Source organism: Poecilia reticulata, linkage group LG22 (genome assembly GCF_000633615.1).
Source record: "Poecilia reticulata strain Guanapo linkage group LG22, Guppy_female_1.0+MT, whole genome shotgun sequence".
Classification (NCBI taxonomy): Eukaryota; Metazoa; Chordata; class Actinopteri; order Cyprinodontiformes; family Poeciliidae; genus Poecilia; species Poecilia reticulata.
Genome location: NC_024352.1, coordinates 22,671,316 through 22,689,548, shown reverse-complemented (window position 1 = coordinate 22,689,548; position 18,233 = coordinate 22,671,316). Strand labels below are relative to the sequence as shown.

Sequence of the window (18,233 nt, the reverse complement as noted above, 5' to 3'; positions counted from 1 at the left end):
TAGTACATAAGAAACTTTTTTGAGCGTTATATCATGATGTTGCTTTGATTCTTTGATGCATGTTGAAGCCATGCATCAAATGATGCATGTCTTCAACATGCATCAAAGAATGCATGTTTTCCACAGTGTGGAAGCCACTCGGAGTGCCAACAAACTTCCTCCATAGAGCTGCAACCCAGCTGTGTTTCTGCCCCACATACACCCCAACCTCTACTCAGTTCCTCCAGACTAGTGGCAGCATCAATTAGTAAATACCTGGTGAAATTATACATCTGCTGAGTGCGTTATGAGAACTACTTCTCAGTGCATTGCTGTTTAGAACGGTTGTTGAAGGCAGATTATCAGAAAGAGCAGGAGCTTCTTAAAGAGACAGGGGTCCAATTTCAAGGCGTCAAAATTTAAGTCAAATTTCTTTTAAGCAATTTTTTTACAATTGAAGGTAACATATTCAATTTACTGTGCTACAAAATAACTCTGTGTGCCTGGGAAATGTATAAAACTGCCCCTTTAAGTGATTTCTGGGATTAAGGTGTGGTTTGTGATACTGAACTCAATTTTTAAAAAACGTCAATTAATTAAAACTAATGTTTCACATTGAACCAGGCAGGGCTGAGATCTCTGTTTAAAATAAAAGCTAGTCTGACGAACTGAAATACTCAAGTGACTTGGCAGCAAAAAAAATGGGGCAAAAACTTTTTACAGCTCTTTGACAGATGTTGAGAAGATACTAAACTAAAATGCCGACTGTCAGACAAGGTTGCTGAATATTCTGAAGCAGGTTTCTTTGTTTTGTGCAGAACGGTTTAAAATCCAGTTGCTCCTCCTGGCAGCCAGTGAGCGGCTCCCTCAGGTCAGCGATCTAATCTGCCTATCTGCCTGCTACAATCTGAGCCGCCATCTCAAGCTGAGCCTGAAGGAGACTTCTGTCGGAGATATGAAACTCTGAGACCAAACGTGTTGTGTTTCTGATAGACTTGCCTGCCAGCTTTGTTTTAAAAAAAATCCAATAAAAGCTGGTTAGAAGAAGAAAAGAAAAAAACGCTGTTCTTCCTGCAGGTTATAACTGAGTGGCAGATTTTAAATGTTAGAAACTTTTCTCGACGAAATCACGTTTTATAAAACCTCTGCTGACTTTCTGTGCTCATGCTGTGGAAAACGGAGCATACGAGTTTTGTTTTTTTTTCCTCCCTTTGTGGAAGCTTGTGTGATCAATCATCGCATTGCTTTGTAAATTTTTTATGAAGGGAAGTTGAGACTTCTCTTCCTACAGTTTCCATGTCTCATACTTCCTCCTGAGTTTGGAGTTGAACAATAAATCAGCGTTGCATATCACACACAGAAGTAACAGGAGCAGATTCATCACATACAACATGTTTCTTTGCTTTCTTGTTTTTTTCCTGTGTGCAAGCACAGGTAAGTAAAATGTCTCAAGGCTGAAAGTGAGAGCAGCTGTTTTTTTGATGCCTTTTAAAATCTCTTAAAATGTCTTTGCAGTGAAATTTGTGAGTACTAATTCATCCACAACTACAAAACTGATGAGCACAACTTCGACAGAAGGTAATCCACACCTGGATTTCTTTTTTCTTAGTTCATTTAAAAGACAGCGGTAGCTTTGAAAAGGTAAAGCTGAGGTTTAAACCAGCAGAGATTTGTAGGCCTAGATTGTTCCCTTTTTATGGACACATTCATTAAAAAATGCAGGTTTTCTACACAATCTGAACAAATATGGAATCTGTTTTTTGGGGGGAAAATTGGGCATGGAATAAAGTTTAATTTTGAAGAGAGAAAACGTCATTTCTAAAAATGATGTGCTTTCAACACACATTTTTTATTAATGTCCTTAATTGTTGAGGTTTCTAAAAAAAAAACATGCAGTTAAATACCTGGATTATGTAAAACCCTCAAGGCTTCAAATCAAGCCTGGATTAGATACAATACCAATAACTGAAAATGTGAACAGATACCAGTTTAACGCTGGATAAACCACTCCAAGCCTCAAACTATTAAAGTAAAAGTTAATCAAACATTGTCCAGGTGCAAGAAAAAAGTAATAAAGCATCAATTTATTAAATCAGTAAATGATTTAAGGTCTGCCTTGCTCCCTTGAACAAGCTAAGATGAATCTGTGTGCTATACAAAACATGTTAATTACATTTAATACACAAAATTCTGATGAGTTCTGCCTGTTTTGAGCTCATTAAGGAATGTGCTGTTTGAGCTGCTGCTGGTCTCGCCCTCCTAACTCAGGGTTTAGCGCCTCAGACACTGAACATGGCTACAAGCAGACACACAGTGGTACAAGCTTACATATCTGACCGCGAAGCACAACCAAAGCAACATCTCTTTCTGAGATTTCCATTTTCAGTAAGATCGTACAACATAGATTTGTTTCAGTTTGTTTAAGCATATGAGGAAAGTGTTTATAAACAGAAAACCCAACTGGTCACCATAATCTCATGATCTAGACCCAAAATGACTCTTCATTTTGTCTGATATTTCCAATAAAAACAATTAAACATAGCGCTAGTTGTGCTGTTTAAAGTTTATATAGGAAAATGATGCAGTACAGTTACCATTTATGTGTGAAATATTCATTGTAAAACAAGATTATGACAGATCATGAATCTCTAAACTGAGCTTAGTAAAACTAAAAGCGACAAACAAAATAAAACCCTGCTTTGCTCCAATTTTTTTATGAAAATATTCTATTTTTCTTATCTTCTTCTGCCTCTTTCCACCATAGCACCAACAACAATAGCGACAACAATACCACTGGATTGCCTCCATCTTGTGGCCACACCAGACTACCCAGTTGCTGCAGGTCTAACAGTCGAGCTACACTGTCAAACAATAATCCCACCACAAAACATTATCTGGTCCAGGTACCAACTTCAAAATCAGAGCTGGGAAAATGTGGGTTCGGGTCAGGTACTGCTCCTCACCGAGCCCAAACAAACTGGGATGTACAGGTGTGAACTCCGCATTGGGAATGTGAAGCGCGTGAGCCAGAATCACACCGTGTACATCGTCTCCATATCAACAGCAGGTCGGTTGGTTTCTTAAATAATCTTTTCTCTGTTATTACCTGTTTTTACACGATGACAATACATTTCAGAACAAATTCTCAGTTGGGTCAGATTTCTAAACTGTAGAGAACACCTCACCTATCCCCAGAACATTATTTATAGATTCACCAATTCTCTGGAAATTAACTCAAAATTTTCAGAAAACATTTGAAGATTTCCATATCTGAAATATTTTTTAAAAAATGCAGTTTGTGAGAATCAATTGGCCCTGATTATTCTTATTTTGATTTATCAGTTATTGGCCAAAGCTTATATCTAATCCACCAATATCATTTACTGCCACACTGTCCACTTTAGCTCTGCCATGCCAGAGGGTTGACAGACAGATTCGCCTACCACATCAAGTCTGCAGTAGTCACCCCTCTGTGGCCAATTTAGCAACTTTGTTCAATGTTTTGCAGGAAAATTAGATGTGTTTATTAGGACTTTAATAATTGCCAGTTATTTTTCACCCATCTTCTGTACACCCTTGTCCCTAGCAGTGCTGGTGTTAGGTTTATTCTTCAAATAAACTCTGAAATGACCACAAGGACACAAAAGCCTGTCTGCAGCAAGGGGAGAAGCCTGTCAGACTGAGCTGCGTCAGACGAGCTAACGCCAACGGGGTCTTGCAACTCTTCAATATTTATTCACTTCTAAGCACAGGCGTGTCGTCATAGTGATAATTCAAGAGCAAAAACAAGCATAGGAAAATGCATTCCATATGGGGAAACTCTTCAAGAAAGCTGCGTTTGACATTTACAGAGGATGTCACCCATCTTGAAAGCCAGGCCCGTGCAGAGGCCACTAAAGGGGCAGGTGCTCAAAAACTAAAAAAGGGCACATCTAACCGCATTCTAGGACAGAATAGTAACAAAGCCACTCAACTTTCAGAGTTTAATAAACAATGATAAATTACAAAAATGTGACATATGCAATCAAAGCTAAGGAACATCCCCATATAGAGCATAACACTATGCCTATGTAAGATATTTTATTAGTAATTTCTTTCTGCAKGTCTATTTTGTTATAGGAAAGTTTTGCAATATTCAAACCCGCAATTTAGCAAGATATGTAAATCAGAGCTGGACCACCAGACATATTTTGTCTTTACTGAATTACACTAATAAAAATATAAACAAGGGCACAATGCAACCTTTTAGTGGACTGTAATCTATAAAACAAAGATCTGCCTGTTTGCTATACCTGCAGTGGCGATGAAGACGGTCGATTCAGGAAAGCAGAGCTGCATCAAACTTTAACGTGGAACTGCAAAAAACGAAAAAAACAAAAGCAAAAATTGAATTGTTAATGCATGTCACCATGAGAAAAGCCTACTGAGTTTTCACAACACAACAAAAGATTTCTGATGTGTGCAAATAAATGTTTATGTTTGGTAAAAAATTAGTTATTTAATTTTAAAAAAGTCTTTTAAACAAAACTTTTTTTTTTAAAAGGAATCATTACAATTCCAAACGTTTTGATTACAATTTTATTTTACTTAACTGAGGTTAGTTTTTTTTTCTTCCATTGAATAATTGGGAAACAAATTTAACTTCATACTCTGCAAACCAGACCCTAAACTTAAAGTCTGAGTTGAGTTTTTTTCCCGTTCATTAAGTTCACTTTTATTACATTCATTATATCTATCATGGTAATTCAGGGTGAGTTATTTTTAATTCTAAATRAATATCCTTGTTGGACTTTTATTTAAGCGTTATTCTCCTTCAAGATACATTTACCCAACGCCAGAATAAATGAAATGTACATTATGTAGCAAAGGAAATTAGAAGATTGGACATATATCCATTATGGAGATGATCGGTTTTGGACGGGCGATGTGCCCTTATTGCATAATAAATACTAAAGAATGGCGGCTATCATTAACGATACAGGGAAGAAGCTTTTAGTCATTTAGCTTTGCTAGCAAAGTCGTTAGCCATCAGCTAACGACTGAATCTATCAGTCTAACGATTAACGACTGAATCTAAACCCTGAATCTATCAGGGTCATCAACAACAGCCTAATATCTGTATGATAGAAACACTGAATCGATAGATAAGAACAGTTTCTCCTCACCTGGCTGTCTGTCTCCTCCCGCTCAGTAGTTCTTCAGAGAAAGGCAGAGGCCTGTCAGTGTCTGTTGTATTTCATTACCTCTCTGCTTAACCCTCCTGTTGTCCTCGGGTCAAAATGACGGAGATTTGTATGTGTTTTCCCTATACACAGAAAATGAGGACAACAGGAGGCTACTTCGTGCTGAAGCAGTAACGATACTTCAATGTTTCTGTCGTCTGACAAGTAGCAAGTCTACTCCACTTTATTCACCAAAGACGTTTTTTTTATTTATTTTATAATTCACCAAAAACTGTTATGTGATCTGGAACGTTCTCTACGTTGAGCTCCAGTTAGCTTCCTTATCTCACTGCGCGAGAGGCAACTGCGTCATGCGTCACGTGCAAAAGGTCAAAGGTAACAAGGTGACCGGCTTATTATGTTGCACAAAAAAGAAACAAAAAAGCACAGAATTTTAGCACATGTTTTTTGTGTCAGAAGAGGCCTTAGGAAATAATAATACAAAATAAAAAAAATTGACCAAAAGGGCACTTTGGGGCAAGGAGCAAAAAGGGCAGGTGCTCAAGCACCACCAGCTCCACCCTCTGCATGTGCCTGTTGAAAGCATTTTACTCTTTATCTGGAAACATTTTTAACAGGGAATCACAACTTATTACATGCAAACTCCATGCAAAAAGACTCCGGGCCAGGAATCAAACCCAGAACCTTCTTGCTGCAATGCAACAGTGCTACCAACTGCACCACTGTGCAGCCCACCAGTTATTTAAAAAAAAAATCTTTATTGACCAAAATTTAAATTGACAGGTCGGTGATCTGCCAGAAAACTGCAATCAGTGCAAATCTTTATGTTACTATGTTTGAGTTTCATCATATGAACTGAATAACTGAGCTGAACTAACTTTTGCTCAAGTTATCAAGTTAAACCTTCTGCATTATAAAATCTACCAAATCTTCCTTAAGTTTAGATAATAAACTAACAACTGAACCAGACTGAAAAATCTTCAAAACTGGACCATACAATAACCGTATTGTCTGTTTTCTTGTCTGTTGTTCCATTAAAACTTGAAGTTTTTTGTCTCTGTTGACAATCTGTTTCCCCATCTTGTTTCCCTAGGAGAGAAGTTAGGAAAAGCCGCCTTTGCCTTTACTATCTTGATCTTGATTGGCATCATTGCCGGTATGGGTTGGTTCTTTTGGGAAAGATCTGGCAACAAACTAAGCACTTTGGACGCTCCAAAGAAAGGTAAAGATAAATCTGGTTGAGTCAAATTCTTATTTAAAGCTTTTGTGAATCTTTAAAATTTATTTGTTTTCTATTAGACGTCCCGCCGCCATCTGAAGTGATCCCAAAGTGAGTTTCATTCTTGAATCTCTCTTGGTAAAAATGTGCAATATGACAAGATTAATCAAAAATGTTCTTTCTGCAGGAATCTGCCACAGACGAGTGACGCTGATGTTGATGTCTACATGAACTATACAAGCAATGCTCAACCCTACACTGACCTCAACCCTGCCAACCTCACAAGGGACGATTTCTACTCCACTCTGTCATAAATGATGACATGAGTGGGTGTGGAGTCAAATAATTGTTTGGTTGCTATGGTCATCTCTGCAATGCTGTCTGAACTTCCGTGTTTTATGGTTTCAGTCAGATTTAATCTACTTTTGCGCATTTTTTCGCAATGTCAACGTGGTGAAAGCCTTCTGTGGTCTCTGCCCAAGTTGTCAAAAATGTTTTTGTGATTTTTTTTTTTCTTTATTCCTTATTTGTAAGCTTTGCAGTTATCTTCAAACTATCTTTCTGTGTTTTACTTGTTTAAGAAATATCTTTAATTTAGCTCTAAATATTGCAAAATGGCACATTACACAAAGTTTTTTTTTTTTTTAAGTTTTAGGTTAATGTAAGTTTTTTTTTAAGTTCCACTATCTTTTGGGATTTGGGCCAGAAAAACACTGCACAAACCTTTAAGTACTACTATTTCACGGACTTAAATAGGGCTAAGTGGTGCCACAGTGTGTAGTATTTACAATCATCCGTTTACAATCAGATTTCAGCAGTGAAACCAGCCGGAGCTCCATGTGGGGTTGCTAAGCAACGAGGAAGTAAACACCGATTGTGATTTAATAATCAGGATGTTCATTTTATTGATACCAAAAAACTTTAACTTATTTCCAAAAGTTGTTTTTCTCCAAACAGTAGAAACCTAAAAGAAACTACAAAAATGTGCAAAATGTGAATTTTGGATAATGCATCCCCTTCAAGAAAAAAAATATAAACCAAAATGAATCAATGTTAAAAAAGTAGATGAGATTTCTTTGTTTGAATGGAGCATGATGCAACGCATCTTACCCCAGGCTAAAAACATTCAAGAACAAGTAAGAAACATTCTATGGTTAGGGAATGGATGTCAAAGGCTTTGAGACTCATGCAAACCACAATAAGCACCATGTGAAGCTTTCCAGAGGAGGCAGCGTACCGTATTCACTTGCCTCAGGTAAGATCAGAGGTTAAAATAATAAAATAAAATTAATAATAAAGTAAAATATAATAATAGAAAGAAAGAGAGGCTGGGGAAAAGACCAGAAACATAGCAAGTCATATCAAGACACTTTGCGCTAATCCTGTTTTTCCATGACAAGAGTGTCAAGATTTAAAAAACCTTTCATGAAGATTTACATGGTTATCTAAAATAAAAGTTATAAAAATGCTTATACAGCTCTGGAAAAATTAAGAGACCACTTTAAAATGACCAGTTTCTCTGAGTAAAATGATCCCTTTTTTTGTTTTTTGTTTTATTCTATGAAGTACTGACAACATGTCTCCAAAATTCAACTGAAAAATTTTGTGTTCATTTGCAGAAAATGAGAAATGGTCAAAATAACGAAAAAGATGCATTGCTTTCAGATGTCAAATAATGCAAAGAAAACAAGTTCATATTCATTAGAGACAACAATCCTAATGTTTTAACTCAGGAAGAGTTCAGATATTTGGTGGAATAAGGTTTTCAATGCGGCTCAGTGCAGTGGGCTCTTAGTTTTTCTTAGAAATGTATTTTTTTTATGTCCTTCTATTTATAAAACTTCTGCTTTCTCAGGAAGAACAGAAATACTGCAGAATGCAGCAACTAAATACAACATGTGTGATGTTAATTTGCATAGTTTTATTAGCATATTATCAATGTACAATCTCTTACAAACATGTTTTTAGCCGTTGAACTATTTCACATGTTTTCACATTAAAGCCACAGAACATATATAGCACAGGCAGATAGGAAATGAGACATGGTTTCAAAATACTTAGAGACAAACTGAAGCATACAGCATGCCTTAATTCACGCTTCAAAAGTCATTGTACAATAAATAAAGTCCATCTGAGTGTAATTTAATAGAAGGTCCAGCTGTTCTGTGAGAACATTTGTGACCAAACAGGATCAGGAAGACCAAGGAACCACAGTCAGCTCAAGGAGGAAGTTGTGGAGAAATTTAAACCAAGATTAGGTTAAGAGTATGCCACACCAAGATATGTTGGTCCACCTAAACTGAGCACACCCAAAGCAAAACGTGGTGGTGGCAGCATCATGCTGAGGGGATAGAAATGGCCAGAAGATGGGGGTAAATACAGGGCAAAAACAACCTGCTGGGGCTGCAAAATGCAGGAGAGGGAAGGGAAGATTCACCGTATTCAAATTCAAAAACACTTTATTAATCCAAAAGGAAATTAAATATGACACTAAACATACAGACAGAGTTTAGATCAAAGCATATTAAGTGGTATAATGGTCTAGTCAAAGTCCACAGATGGTCTCCTTCCAATATCATTGATGATTAATAATTATGAAAATGGCACAAAATCTCAGTCTCTAGATTCTCGAAGCTGGTACAGCTAAAAATCAAATGAGGATGCATTCTGCTATATCTTTTGGTAATTTCAACATTTATATTTTCTGAAAATTTTAAACTCTTTTGCAAATTTTGGCTCCAATGAAAAGCATCAAAATTCATTGGAATTCCATAAAACTCAGCAAAGACTTTGTGCTGTTTGACAGCTCACTACTTCTGCTTACATCAACCTAGAAACTCCATTTAACTTTTAAACAAGTCACAAGGCATTCAGCTATCTTCAAAGGCTTCAGCCTTTTCATACATTTCACGGTTTTTCTAAAAACCGTGATTTAAGTTTTACGCACGTTTTTGACTGTTCTTGACTGAATTCTTCAACTGCCACAGTGCTGTCGCTTTCTCAAATTTGGCAGATTTATCACACACACACAGTGCTGCTGTTCTTACAAATTACACTCTACAGAAATAAATTACGCATCAAAACGTAGCCACAGGCATCTGGTTTAAGGGAATGTAAGCATCATTGCCATATGTTTTAGGGTTTTCTGAGTTCAGGTGCTTTCATTCTCATGGCTGTTTCGCAAGAAGCAATTTTTCTAGTTGGAGTGAAAGCTGCTGCTACAAACTATTACCACTGAAATCAAAAAGAATCTTTACAATCTGCTTTCCTATAAAATACATTACATCTTGTGATAATAATACAACAAACTCAAGGAGTTTCAATACTTTTAAAAGATATAGCAAAACCAGAACTACACTATCAACTTAAATAATGAAGTAGAAAATCACAGAAAACCTTAATTGTGCAGTTTTTTGGCAACAGGAAGCGCTCAAGGTTCAAGGTTGGAGCATTTCAGTGGAAGTTCACTCACTGCAGCTGCAGCTTGTTGCAAGAACAAATGGTACAATAAAATAAAAGAGAGATCAGATATGTTGATAGACAAGTCTAAATCAAAGTAATTAATAAACAGCTTATTACATTCCAGGAGCATTTTTCTGTTATCTGATTGTTGCTTTACGGCTTGTTTTAAAGGACTGCAGTCATACATTTAGCAAACTCAAACATGGGCCAAGATGCACTGCCTGGCAGAGAAGTAACAGTAACAGTTTGTGTTGCACCAAAGTATGAGAAGACACAAGGCAGAGGCAAAACAAACATATGAAAATTTTAAAAAATATATATGGAAAATTACAAAAGAATTAGAAAAGCAGATGTGGTATTTGGTCAAATGAATCCTGGTGTGAAGCAGGCCCGGCGGCATGGGTGGGCATCGGGGGGCATTGCCCTCCCACAGAGTCAGCCGTGCCCCCCCGGACTGGAAGCTCTTTGCTGTTTTTACCTTAAAGTAGCCGACTCTCTGTTAATCCCTTATCGATTTGATACAGTAGGAGCTTCTGCACTTCCCATATCTGTTTCCTCTGTCACTTTTTTTAGCAGTTAAAACTGTCTAACCGTTATTTACGCATCGCAACCTGTTTTTCCGAGCCGCCTTTAAACGCAACATTAGTGCCAAGACGCTCGCTCTGGGTTTACACCTGTGCGGCAGCGAAGGAGACCTGCTGCTGCTGCGCAGAGCTACGCAGGTGTGTTAGAACCATGGCAACAAACCAGCAAAACGCAAATAACTGCAGTTTTCCCCCCCAAACTAACCGACTGAGTTGAGTAATGCTGTTGGATGCAGACAATGTTTGCTAAAAGATGACTAGCTAATACCAAAACAGAAAGGTAAAAGAATCAGTAGTCCTGTTCAGTATGTGACATGTCCCAATAAAGACACCTGTTCTCAAGTGTTCTTGAGTCTGTCATTGAGTTATTCCTCATCCGGCTGTGGGTGGATACTCTGAAGTCTCTGGCTGTGGTTCCTGCTGTCCATGGATACTTGGATGTTCTCTGAGTGGGAGCAAGCCTCTCCTCTTGATAACTTTTTGATGTGCTGCACAATGAACGTCCTGAACTTCCTTGTGGCAAAGAAATACACCACAGGATCCAGAATACAGTTGAAGCCCATCAGAAGCAAAGTGATCTGATGGGCGTCGTTGAGTGCCTGCCGTGTGTCCTGGCTCCAGTTTACATGACCCCAGCCCTCCTTTATATTCAGCACAGCCAGCACCCAGGGGCCCTGGACGACGTGGTGGGGCATAAAGCACAACACGAACACCCCCACCACCGCCAGGAGCAGCTGGAGAGCCCTCCTCTTCACACCTCTGGCCTTATTGGGCCTTTTAAACGTAGACGTAAACGTCCTGTTGGACTTGATTGTGTCAGAGAAAGCATCTGACTGAGGCATACTCTGAGAAAGCAAGTTTCGGGCAATCAGGAAATTGCACACCACAACAAGAAAAAACACAACAAAAAACATCGCAATTATTAAGAAATGCGTAATTGCCACTTTAATCTTTTCATGCTCCGTTTGATTGTGGTACGCTTCGAAGCATCGAGTTACGTTTCCGTCATCGTTGGTACCTGGTCCTATGAAGAAGGGGATGGACAATGAAATGGTAAACACCCAGATTACGACACATACGATGATCCCACGGCGCCTGTGGTCTGACGAGGCTGCGTCCAGAGGCTGAGCGACCGCCCAGTACCGGTTGAGACTGATCGCTCCGAGGAACAGGATGGTGCCATAGTTGTTGATGAAAAATAACGATCCTGCCAGCTGGCACATGAAATCCTGGAAGACCCAATCCCCCTTACGCCTGTAGTACCCAATCCAGAAGGGCAGCGCACAAACAAACAGGAGGTCAGCGATGGTCAGGTTGGTCATGTAGATGCGTATTTCTCCCATGGCCTTTGCTTCACGGAGACACCGCAGGACGAACAGCACGTAAAGATTGGCGAAGAAGCCCACAACAAAGATGATGCTGTACACAACTGGGAAGAGCACGTAGCGAAACTCCGAGTCCAGAAAGGTGGAGCTGGCGTCTGCACCCATCGTTTCTACCTGAGGGAGAGAAAGTAACACATGAATAGTGTTAGAAGCAGTTCAACGACAAGACAGGAAGAGAGCAACTGGGTTCGAGAGTTATTTTGAGGTTTTTCTCAGGATGTGAAAGTTAAGTAAGTCAGCACATTCTAAAAAAGTTGATAGGACAGTGAGGAAAGTGACTTTCTGGTTATTAGTCAGAGCCGTGCAAATAAAAGGAGCCAGAGGTCAACTCTAACGATCCAGAGATGAAACAGCAGCTGTTCGATTAGGCAGATGGGCTCTAATAGATTAAAACCTCTGTTTGAAACAAATATATAATTTTACATTTGCTTCCTTATTTTACTCACTTTCTAACCTTTTGTTATTTTTATTATGATTCAACCTAATTTCTTAGGTTGAATCATAATCATAATTAGCATTATAAAATGCTAATTATAAATAATTAGATTTATAATTAGCATTTTGAACATTTCTGTTGCTAATTTCTTTTCAGTTTTTGTCTTCATCTAAGCATATATTTGTGTGCTTTATTAATGTTAACATAATAAACTTAACTTAAAATCTTGAATTTAATAGTGATTTGCACCACTAATCAACTCATTTCACTTGAAATGTGAATACTTTGAGTCTTGATTTTTTTTTAAATTACGTTAGCCGTGGCTGTTTTTATAGAAAATAATATTTTTGAGTTTGTCACAGCTACAAACTCAGTCTGTCTGAATGCAGTGGTGGACTGGATGAATTAAAAAATGATACATAATGAAACTGATCTTCTTTTTAAATTCCAGAGAAAGGCTTTTACGTACAACATGTTGGTCACTTATCATCACTGACAGGTTGCAGACTTTGTTTCTTTGTACTTTTACTCAGCAAACCACACAAAGGAAACACATTTTGCTTCACACCTTCCTGTCTGACTGTGCACTTTGCTTCATTTAATCTTTTCAATCTTACTAGAACTGAACTTCAAAGAACATCTTAGAGGTGACTGTCGTTAATAACATTTTTCCTTTAACACAACTTCTTTATTATTTCTGAGAGTTTGCACCACAAACTCTCACCGATGCCCCAAAACAGGATGAGGCAGCTGCTGAATATTCACCAGCAGAAACATTATTTTGTCACATTTGCTGTATAAACCAAACCATATAAACCAAGATTATCTAAGAGTTAAAGTCGGACAAAAGCGATGCATCAAATCGCAAAAGTTGTTGCAAGAGATTTGTTCTACAAGAGATATTTGATTGGATGTCGTATTTAAATTGTCCTGCACTCATATTCCGCATGCAAGTCACATATTTTGATTTGTCTGTTTGCTCTTGAAGCACACCACAAGTAACATGAAAATGAAATCATGGGAAAGAAAAGAAGAAGTTGATGCAGTCAAAGAAATGTACACAGTAAAAATGCCAGTGTTGAATTAACACCCAAAAGTGTCTATATGTGTCCAAGTCAGCTGGTGTTAAATTCAACAATACAGAGTGTCGCATTAACATTACAACGGTGTTAGTGTTAAAATACATTAAAAGTAACAACAGTGTAGTGTTGATCACAAAACACAATGCGGTGTTAAAAAAGTAAATAATTGACCCCACAAGGTGTCAATATCAATCAAATCCAGTGGAAAATATTCAAAGCAATACACAAAAATGGAAAGTTTAACTTTTCTTAAACCCATTTCAGTATTATAGACCAATGTTAATTTAACAAAAAAAAATGGGTGTCCATCTTTTAACACTTTCAGAAGTGTTTCTGTAACACCTGCTGACTTGGACACATATAAACCTTTTGGGTGTTAATTCAACACTGGCATTTTTACTGTGTAGGATCGTAGTAGCATGCTTCCCTGATCTCAACCAATATTTATGATCAAACCTGTAAGGAATTCAAACCAGAAGACCAGAAATCAAATTATTACAAGACGAAGCACTAAAACAGAATTACAAGAGGAAGCATTAAAACCTCCAAGTGGTTGTGGCGTTCAGAAAAAATGGTAATTTGTTGAAAAGCGTTTTTTACCACTAAGTGAAAATCATCTAATTTCTTGTAATTAGATGAATCTGGCTGTTAGCCTCCATTAATTGAGAAGAAAGCCGGATGCCACGATGCATTAGCTTACCCTCCGGTTATCTGATCTCCAATAATTATTATTTTTATTTCTGCTAAGTTCAGATTCTGGGTTTTGCTAATGTGCAGTTGGGCCTGAACATTTTCCAACATTTTCCAAAGAATGTAAACTATAAAATGAAACTTTTTTATTCTATCATGGTTCGTTGTTATCGTCTGTTGGCGACTGTTTCAGTAAAAACATTAAGAAGTTATTAAAAGTTTCAGGAGATTGTTCCAAACAAGCATTCTGAGAAATGAAGTGTGTAAAATAACAAGCTAGAATTATTTCCGTAAGATGACGTGACATGTTCTTTGACACTGTTCTCTGAAGCCACCATTATTTCTCAATTTCATGTGAAAATTGCAGTTTGTCTTTTCCCACCTCAGAAACTCTACCAGAGAATGTTAATTATTCATACTTTTGTTGTGAACTGTATTGGTTATGACAGATTATCATTATTTACTTATAATCATATTTTAGCAATGATATATTGCATAAATATACACCAACTATTATAATCAGATTTTAAAAATGCAGCTAAAGATATAAAATATACACCGACTCTAATTTTTGACTCACTTAATCTTTAAATTTTGGGCTTGTACTTGGATTACTTAATAAATGTATTTAATCATCTCAGTCAGATTTATTCATCCCACGGAGGCATATTACGGACAACACCAAGAAATATAATTCAGTATAAAGACTTATTTTCAGTTTTGTCTGAATGTATGCTCTTTTTACAACTGAGGTTAGTTTTAAATATCAGAAAGCAATTTTTTTCCTAAGCATTTTAAGGCTATTTTGACCACATGACATGGATGTTGATTAAAAAAACAGAATTACTGAATTACTTTATATATACTCGCACCATAATTATTCACTTTTTTTTCTTTTAAAATATATATTTTTAAAAAATGCTTAACTGACTCAGTTAAATTACATTGTCTAGATGTTTGTGTAGTTGGTTCAACTATCATCAATTTATAGGATGAAAAATCTGCCATCAATTAAACTGAGTTGATCAAATTGATTGTTTTTTTCAGTGCAGCTGACTGTGAGAAAATGTTAGCAAAAATAAACAAATAAAATCTACAAAGTTTTTTTTCCCTTTTACAAAATAAATGTGTTAAACATTTCTAAATAACTTTGTAGGGTCTTTTGGAGCCATTGCACAATACATGCATAATTTCGAAATGACATCAAACTTATATAATGATGTGTTGATAGTTATGTTCTTCCTTGTGAAATCAGCTCACTCTCTGAACAACAAGAAGAATTCAGTGGTAACATTGTATTAATCTGCATTTTCCATTTTTTCCCCATTCGTCACCTGATTAGTCAGACTTACTTGGAAACCACCAAGTTGGATGAGTTCATCTCTGCTGGGTCGACATCATAATTTCATAAGTTAGTCACTGTTTACTCACTGTTGACTCACTGTAAACTCAGCGTTTTACCGTAAGAAAAGGTTTAAACTCGCAGTGACTCCATTTTTAAAACTTACTGGATAAATGTTGGGACTGAAAGACATGAAATCTACCTTAGTAGCAAATTGTGTTAGGTTTTTATTAATTTTAGTTGAATAAACTAGAGTTTTTATGTCAGCACTTAAAGAAAACTGAAAAAAGAAAAAGACAGGAGTGGGAACTATATCCCAGAATGCTTAGCGGCATGTTTCTGTATCCTGAGATGGAAGTGTGTTACATTGATCTGTGTTTTATTATTGTTTATTTCTATGTCCTGTTCTGACTAAATGTTTTTTAGCTGAATTCATTGTGACGTTTAATAAAATTCATTATCAGATCAGAAATTTTGTTACTGCAATTTGAAACAAGAATTTAAATGATTCTAAAGTAAAATAAGTCGTTATTTTAACGTGATAATCTGAGTAAAAATAGTAGAAGAATTTGGCTCTTCGGTGAGGACAGTCTTTTCTTGCATATTGTGAAATAATTATATGGTTAAGTTAAAACTCACAATTCAAGAATAATAAACAGCAAAAGCAATGTTTAGACAACTTGTCTCTTGTTGTTAAATCTACTTAATGAACTTCAATTTCTGAGTTAAAACAAACTATTTTCTAGTTGGCTTTCATTTCCAAGTTAAACCACCTTCAAATGTTTTACAGTGTAGACTGAAATTTTACGTCCATAGACAGAAGGCAAGTTGTTACTGTAGAAAATAAAGAGAATTTGACCCAGTATAGAGCCCTGTGGGACACCAGTTCATAAAAATAGCACTTCAGATTTATAAATTTTGGTTTTCAAAGCTTTTGAACAAAATAAACTGTAAGATTTTAACATATTAACGTCAATAGAACATTTTAAAACAACAAATGGGTTAAGTAGAATGTAATAGTGATAAGTTTTGTCTAACTTCTGGTTCAATCTATCTTTAAATAGCTGGAAGTAGAGATGATCATGATCAAAAACAGATCTTATTGACAGATTTCATTCAGTTTCAGGCCCATTGTTTTTTCTGTTGGTTTGCAGGAAAGCTGTGATGTCTGGACATAAATTTGATGGAGCTTATTAGTTTTCTGCATCATGGGATTTGTAGTTTTGTCAAAGCACAATAAAACCTCAATTACCCATCAAAAACCGCAAAACAAGTAGATATCACTTATTGATGAAAAAGATGATAAATAAATGACTGCACATTACAAGCGATAGCTAAGACGTATAAAATCTGGGAATATTTAAGATTACTTTTTAAAACCCTGTGTATATTTCCTGAATGCACCTTTAAAACTGGACCGTTTGTTAAAATGCTGTCCACTAGTTACAGACAATGCAGAGGGAAAGTAAAGTAGACAATCTTCAGTAGCTGGATCAAGAGATTCAACACTCTGACATGAGTTCTTGGCCAAAGAAATGCCTTAGCTAAACTGCTAAATATAGGCAAACCACACCTAAAGTTTAAATCTATGTCAATGAGAAATCAGAAACAGAATTAGAGTGACCAGAGACCTAAATACAGCCCACATCTTCCTGTTTCTATCAATTTTGAGGACATAATGTTCCTTTGCTGCCTACTTATAGTATGTAAAAGTAGTTCCTACAAATTAAATGCTAAATGTCACTTTTAACCGCTACTATAGTCTCAAAAATGATTTAACCTCTTCAGTACTAAGAGCAGTCACTGAAATCACTGTCCTGTTTGAAGGTCCAGTAATTCCCCGGCTTCAGCTTCCTCCCAGAGAGCAGGATATTTTCCCACTGTGATGGTTGAATACATCTTGGCTGCAATATTCCAGCGCCAGAAGAAGAAAGGCAGCTCCAGAGCATCACAAAGCCACCACCATGCTTCACTACAGGCATGCTTTAGCGTTTAGCATGTGCCTCAGTGTTAAAGAGGAAACTTTAACCACTTAGTCCTGCAGGTGTGGTGGAGTCACTCGAGTCTTTAACTTAATGCATCTTTTTCCTTATTTTTTGCAAAAGGTAGTGTTAAGGAAGAATTTTTATATTACTGGTAAATTTAGCAAAACTCTGGCTCTGATACTTCCTTTTGATCCCGGGTTCTCTCGCGTGGCCACGTGCGGGGACAAAAACACAACATTGCGTGTTGACGTCACAGAATTACAGAATTTAATCCAATCAGAAGAAAATATAAGATAGTACAGGAAACTGAAGAAACACAGATACAAACATTGTTACCTGAGACAAGAAGACAAAGAMATATCAAGGACGTCCTTGGAGAAAGAGCTGGTGCAGAAGTAAAATAAATCAGCTTTTTTCTGAATTGTTTCCCTTGTGCACAAACTTTTATAYCTGTAGGTGTGTTTACCTCTTTAATGTATTCAAATAAGGCATATCTCTACTTGACCAATTGGAAGACATCTCTGGCCCTTTTGAATTTAGAAAAAGTCCCGCAGTTTGGTCACAAGATCAAACACCTTTTGTTAAATAAGGTAGAAGCAGACTCTCCGAATTCATGGTGGTTTATGGCTTTTCACAAATCAGTGTGAAAAGCTAGAACTTCCTACTGATTATTTCCCCGACAGACAAAGAGCAGATCAGAAGATCTTGGCAAACAATCTGCTTTAACTACAGTAAAATATATCAATAGGTCAGAATATGTTATAAATTTTAAAACTATAAYTATGGTATTTCAATCAAGTCATGATAAATTCTAAAACTAACTTATTTTAAATTTATTTTCTTAACACTATCCGGCCTCCTGTGGCTCTACAGCCATCTGGGCAAA

The 18,233-nt window shown here is 36.8% G+C and overlaps 2 protein-coding genes and 1 long non-coding RNA gene across 4 annotated transcripts in view; 1 reads left to right on the top strand and 2 right to left on the bottom strand.

The window, feature by feature from the left end:
• The window catches only part of LOC108165821 (uncharacterized), a 77,672-nt gene extending 73,335 nt beyond the window's left edge, over window positions 1-4,337 (bottom strand). The window contains exon 1 of the long non-coding RNA XR_001776139.1: window positions 4,272-4,337. This is a non-coding gene — a long non-coding RNA (uncharacterized LOC108165821). The remainder of the gene's footprint in view (window positions 1-4,271) is intronic.
• On the top strand, window positions 1,326-7,005 carry LOC103458863 (uncharacterized). 2 transcript variants are annotated; one of them, XM_008399974.2, is made up of 6 exons: window positions 1,326-1,413; window positions 1,495-1,557; window positions 2,744-3,046; window positions 6,256-6,384; window positions 6,462-6,492; window positions 6,569-7,005. In XM_008399974.2, exons 1-6 carry the CDS (start codon window positions 1,371-1,373, stop codon window positions 6,693-6,695), a joined length of 696 nt encoding a protein of 231 aa, XP_008398196.1. In that variant the 5' UTR covers window positions 1,326-1,370; the 3' UTR covers window positions 6,696-7,005. The 2 variants fall into 2 exon arrangements, with proteins under 2 accessions (XP_008398196.1, XP_008398197.1); XM_008399975.2 differs by lacking the exon at window positions 2,744-3,046.
• Window positions 7,006-10,618: 3,613 nt separating this feature from the next.
• ptafr (platelet-activating factor receptor) overlaps window positions 10,619-18,233 on the bottom strand; it is a 9,029-nt gene continuing 1,414 nt past the window's right edge. Inside the window, exon 2 of the mRNA XM_008399976.1 lies at window positions 10,619-11,926. Coding sequence (XP_008398198.1) covers window positions 10,793-11,926 — 1,134 coding nt within the window. The 3' untranslated portion in view covers window positions 10,619-10,792. The remainder of the gene's footprint in view (window positions 11,927-18,233) is intronic.

Bases quoted from the DNA above. Each gene is read 5' to 3' on its own strand.
- LOC103458863 (XM_008399974.2), top strand. From the start codon at position 1,371: ATGTTTCTTTGCTTTCTTGTTTTTTTCCTGTGTGCAAGCACAG. The intron at 1,414-1,494 runs GTAAGTAAAATG...ATGTCTTTGCAG, and splicing joins TTTCCTGTGTGCAAGCACAG to TGAAATTTGTGAGTACTAAT. The intron at 3,047-6,255 runs GTCGGTTGGTTT...TTGTTTCCCTAG, and splicing joins CGTCTCCATATCAACAGCAG to GAGAGAAGTTAGGAAAAGCC.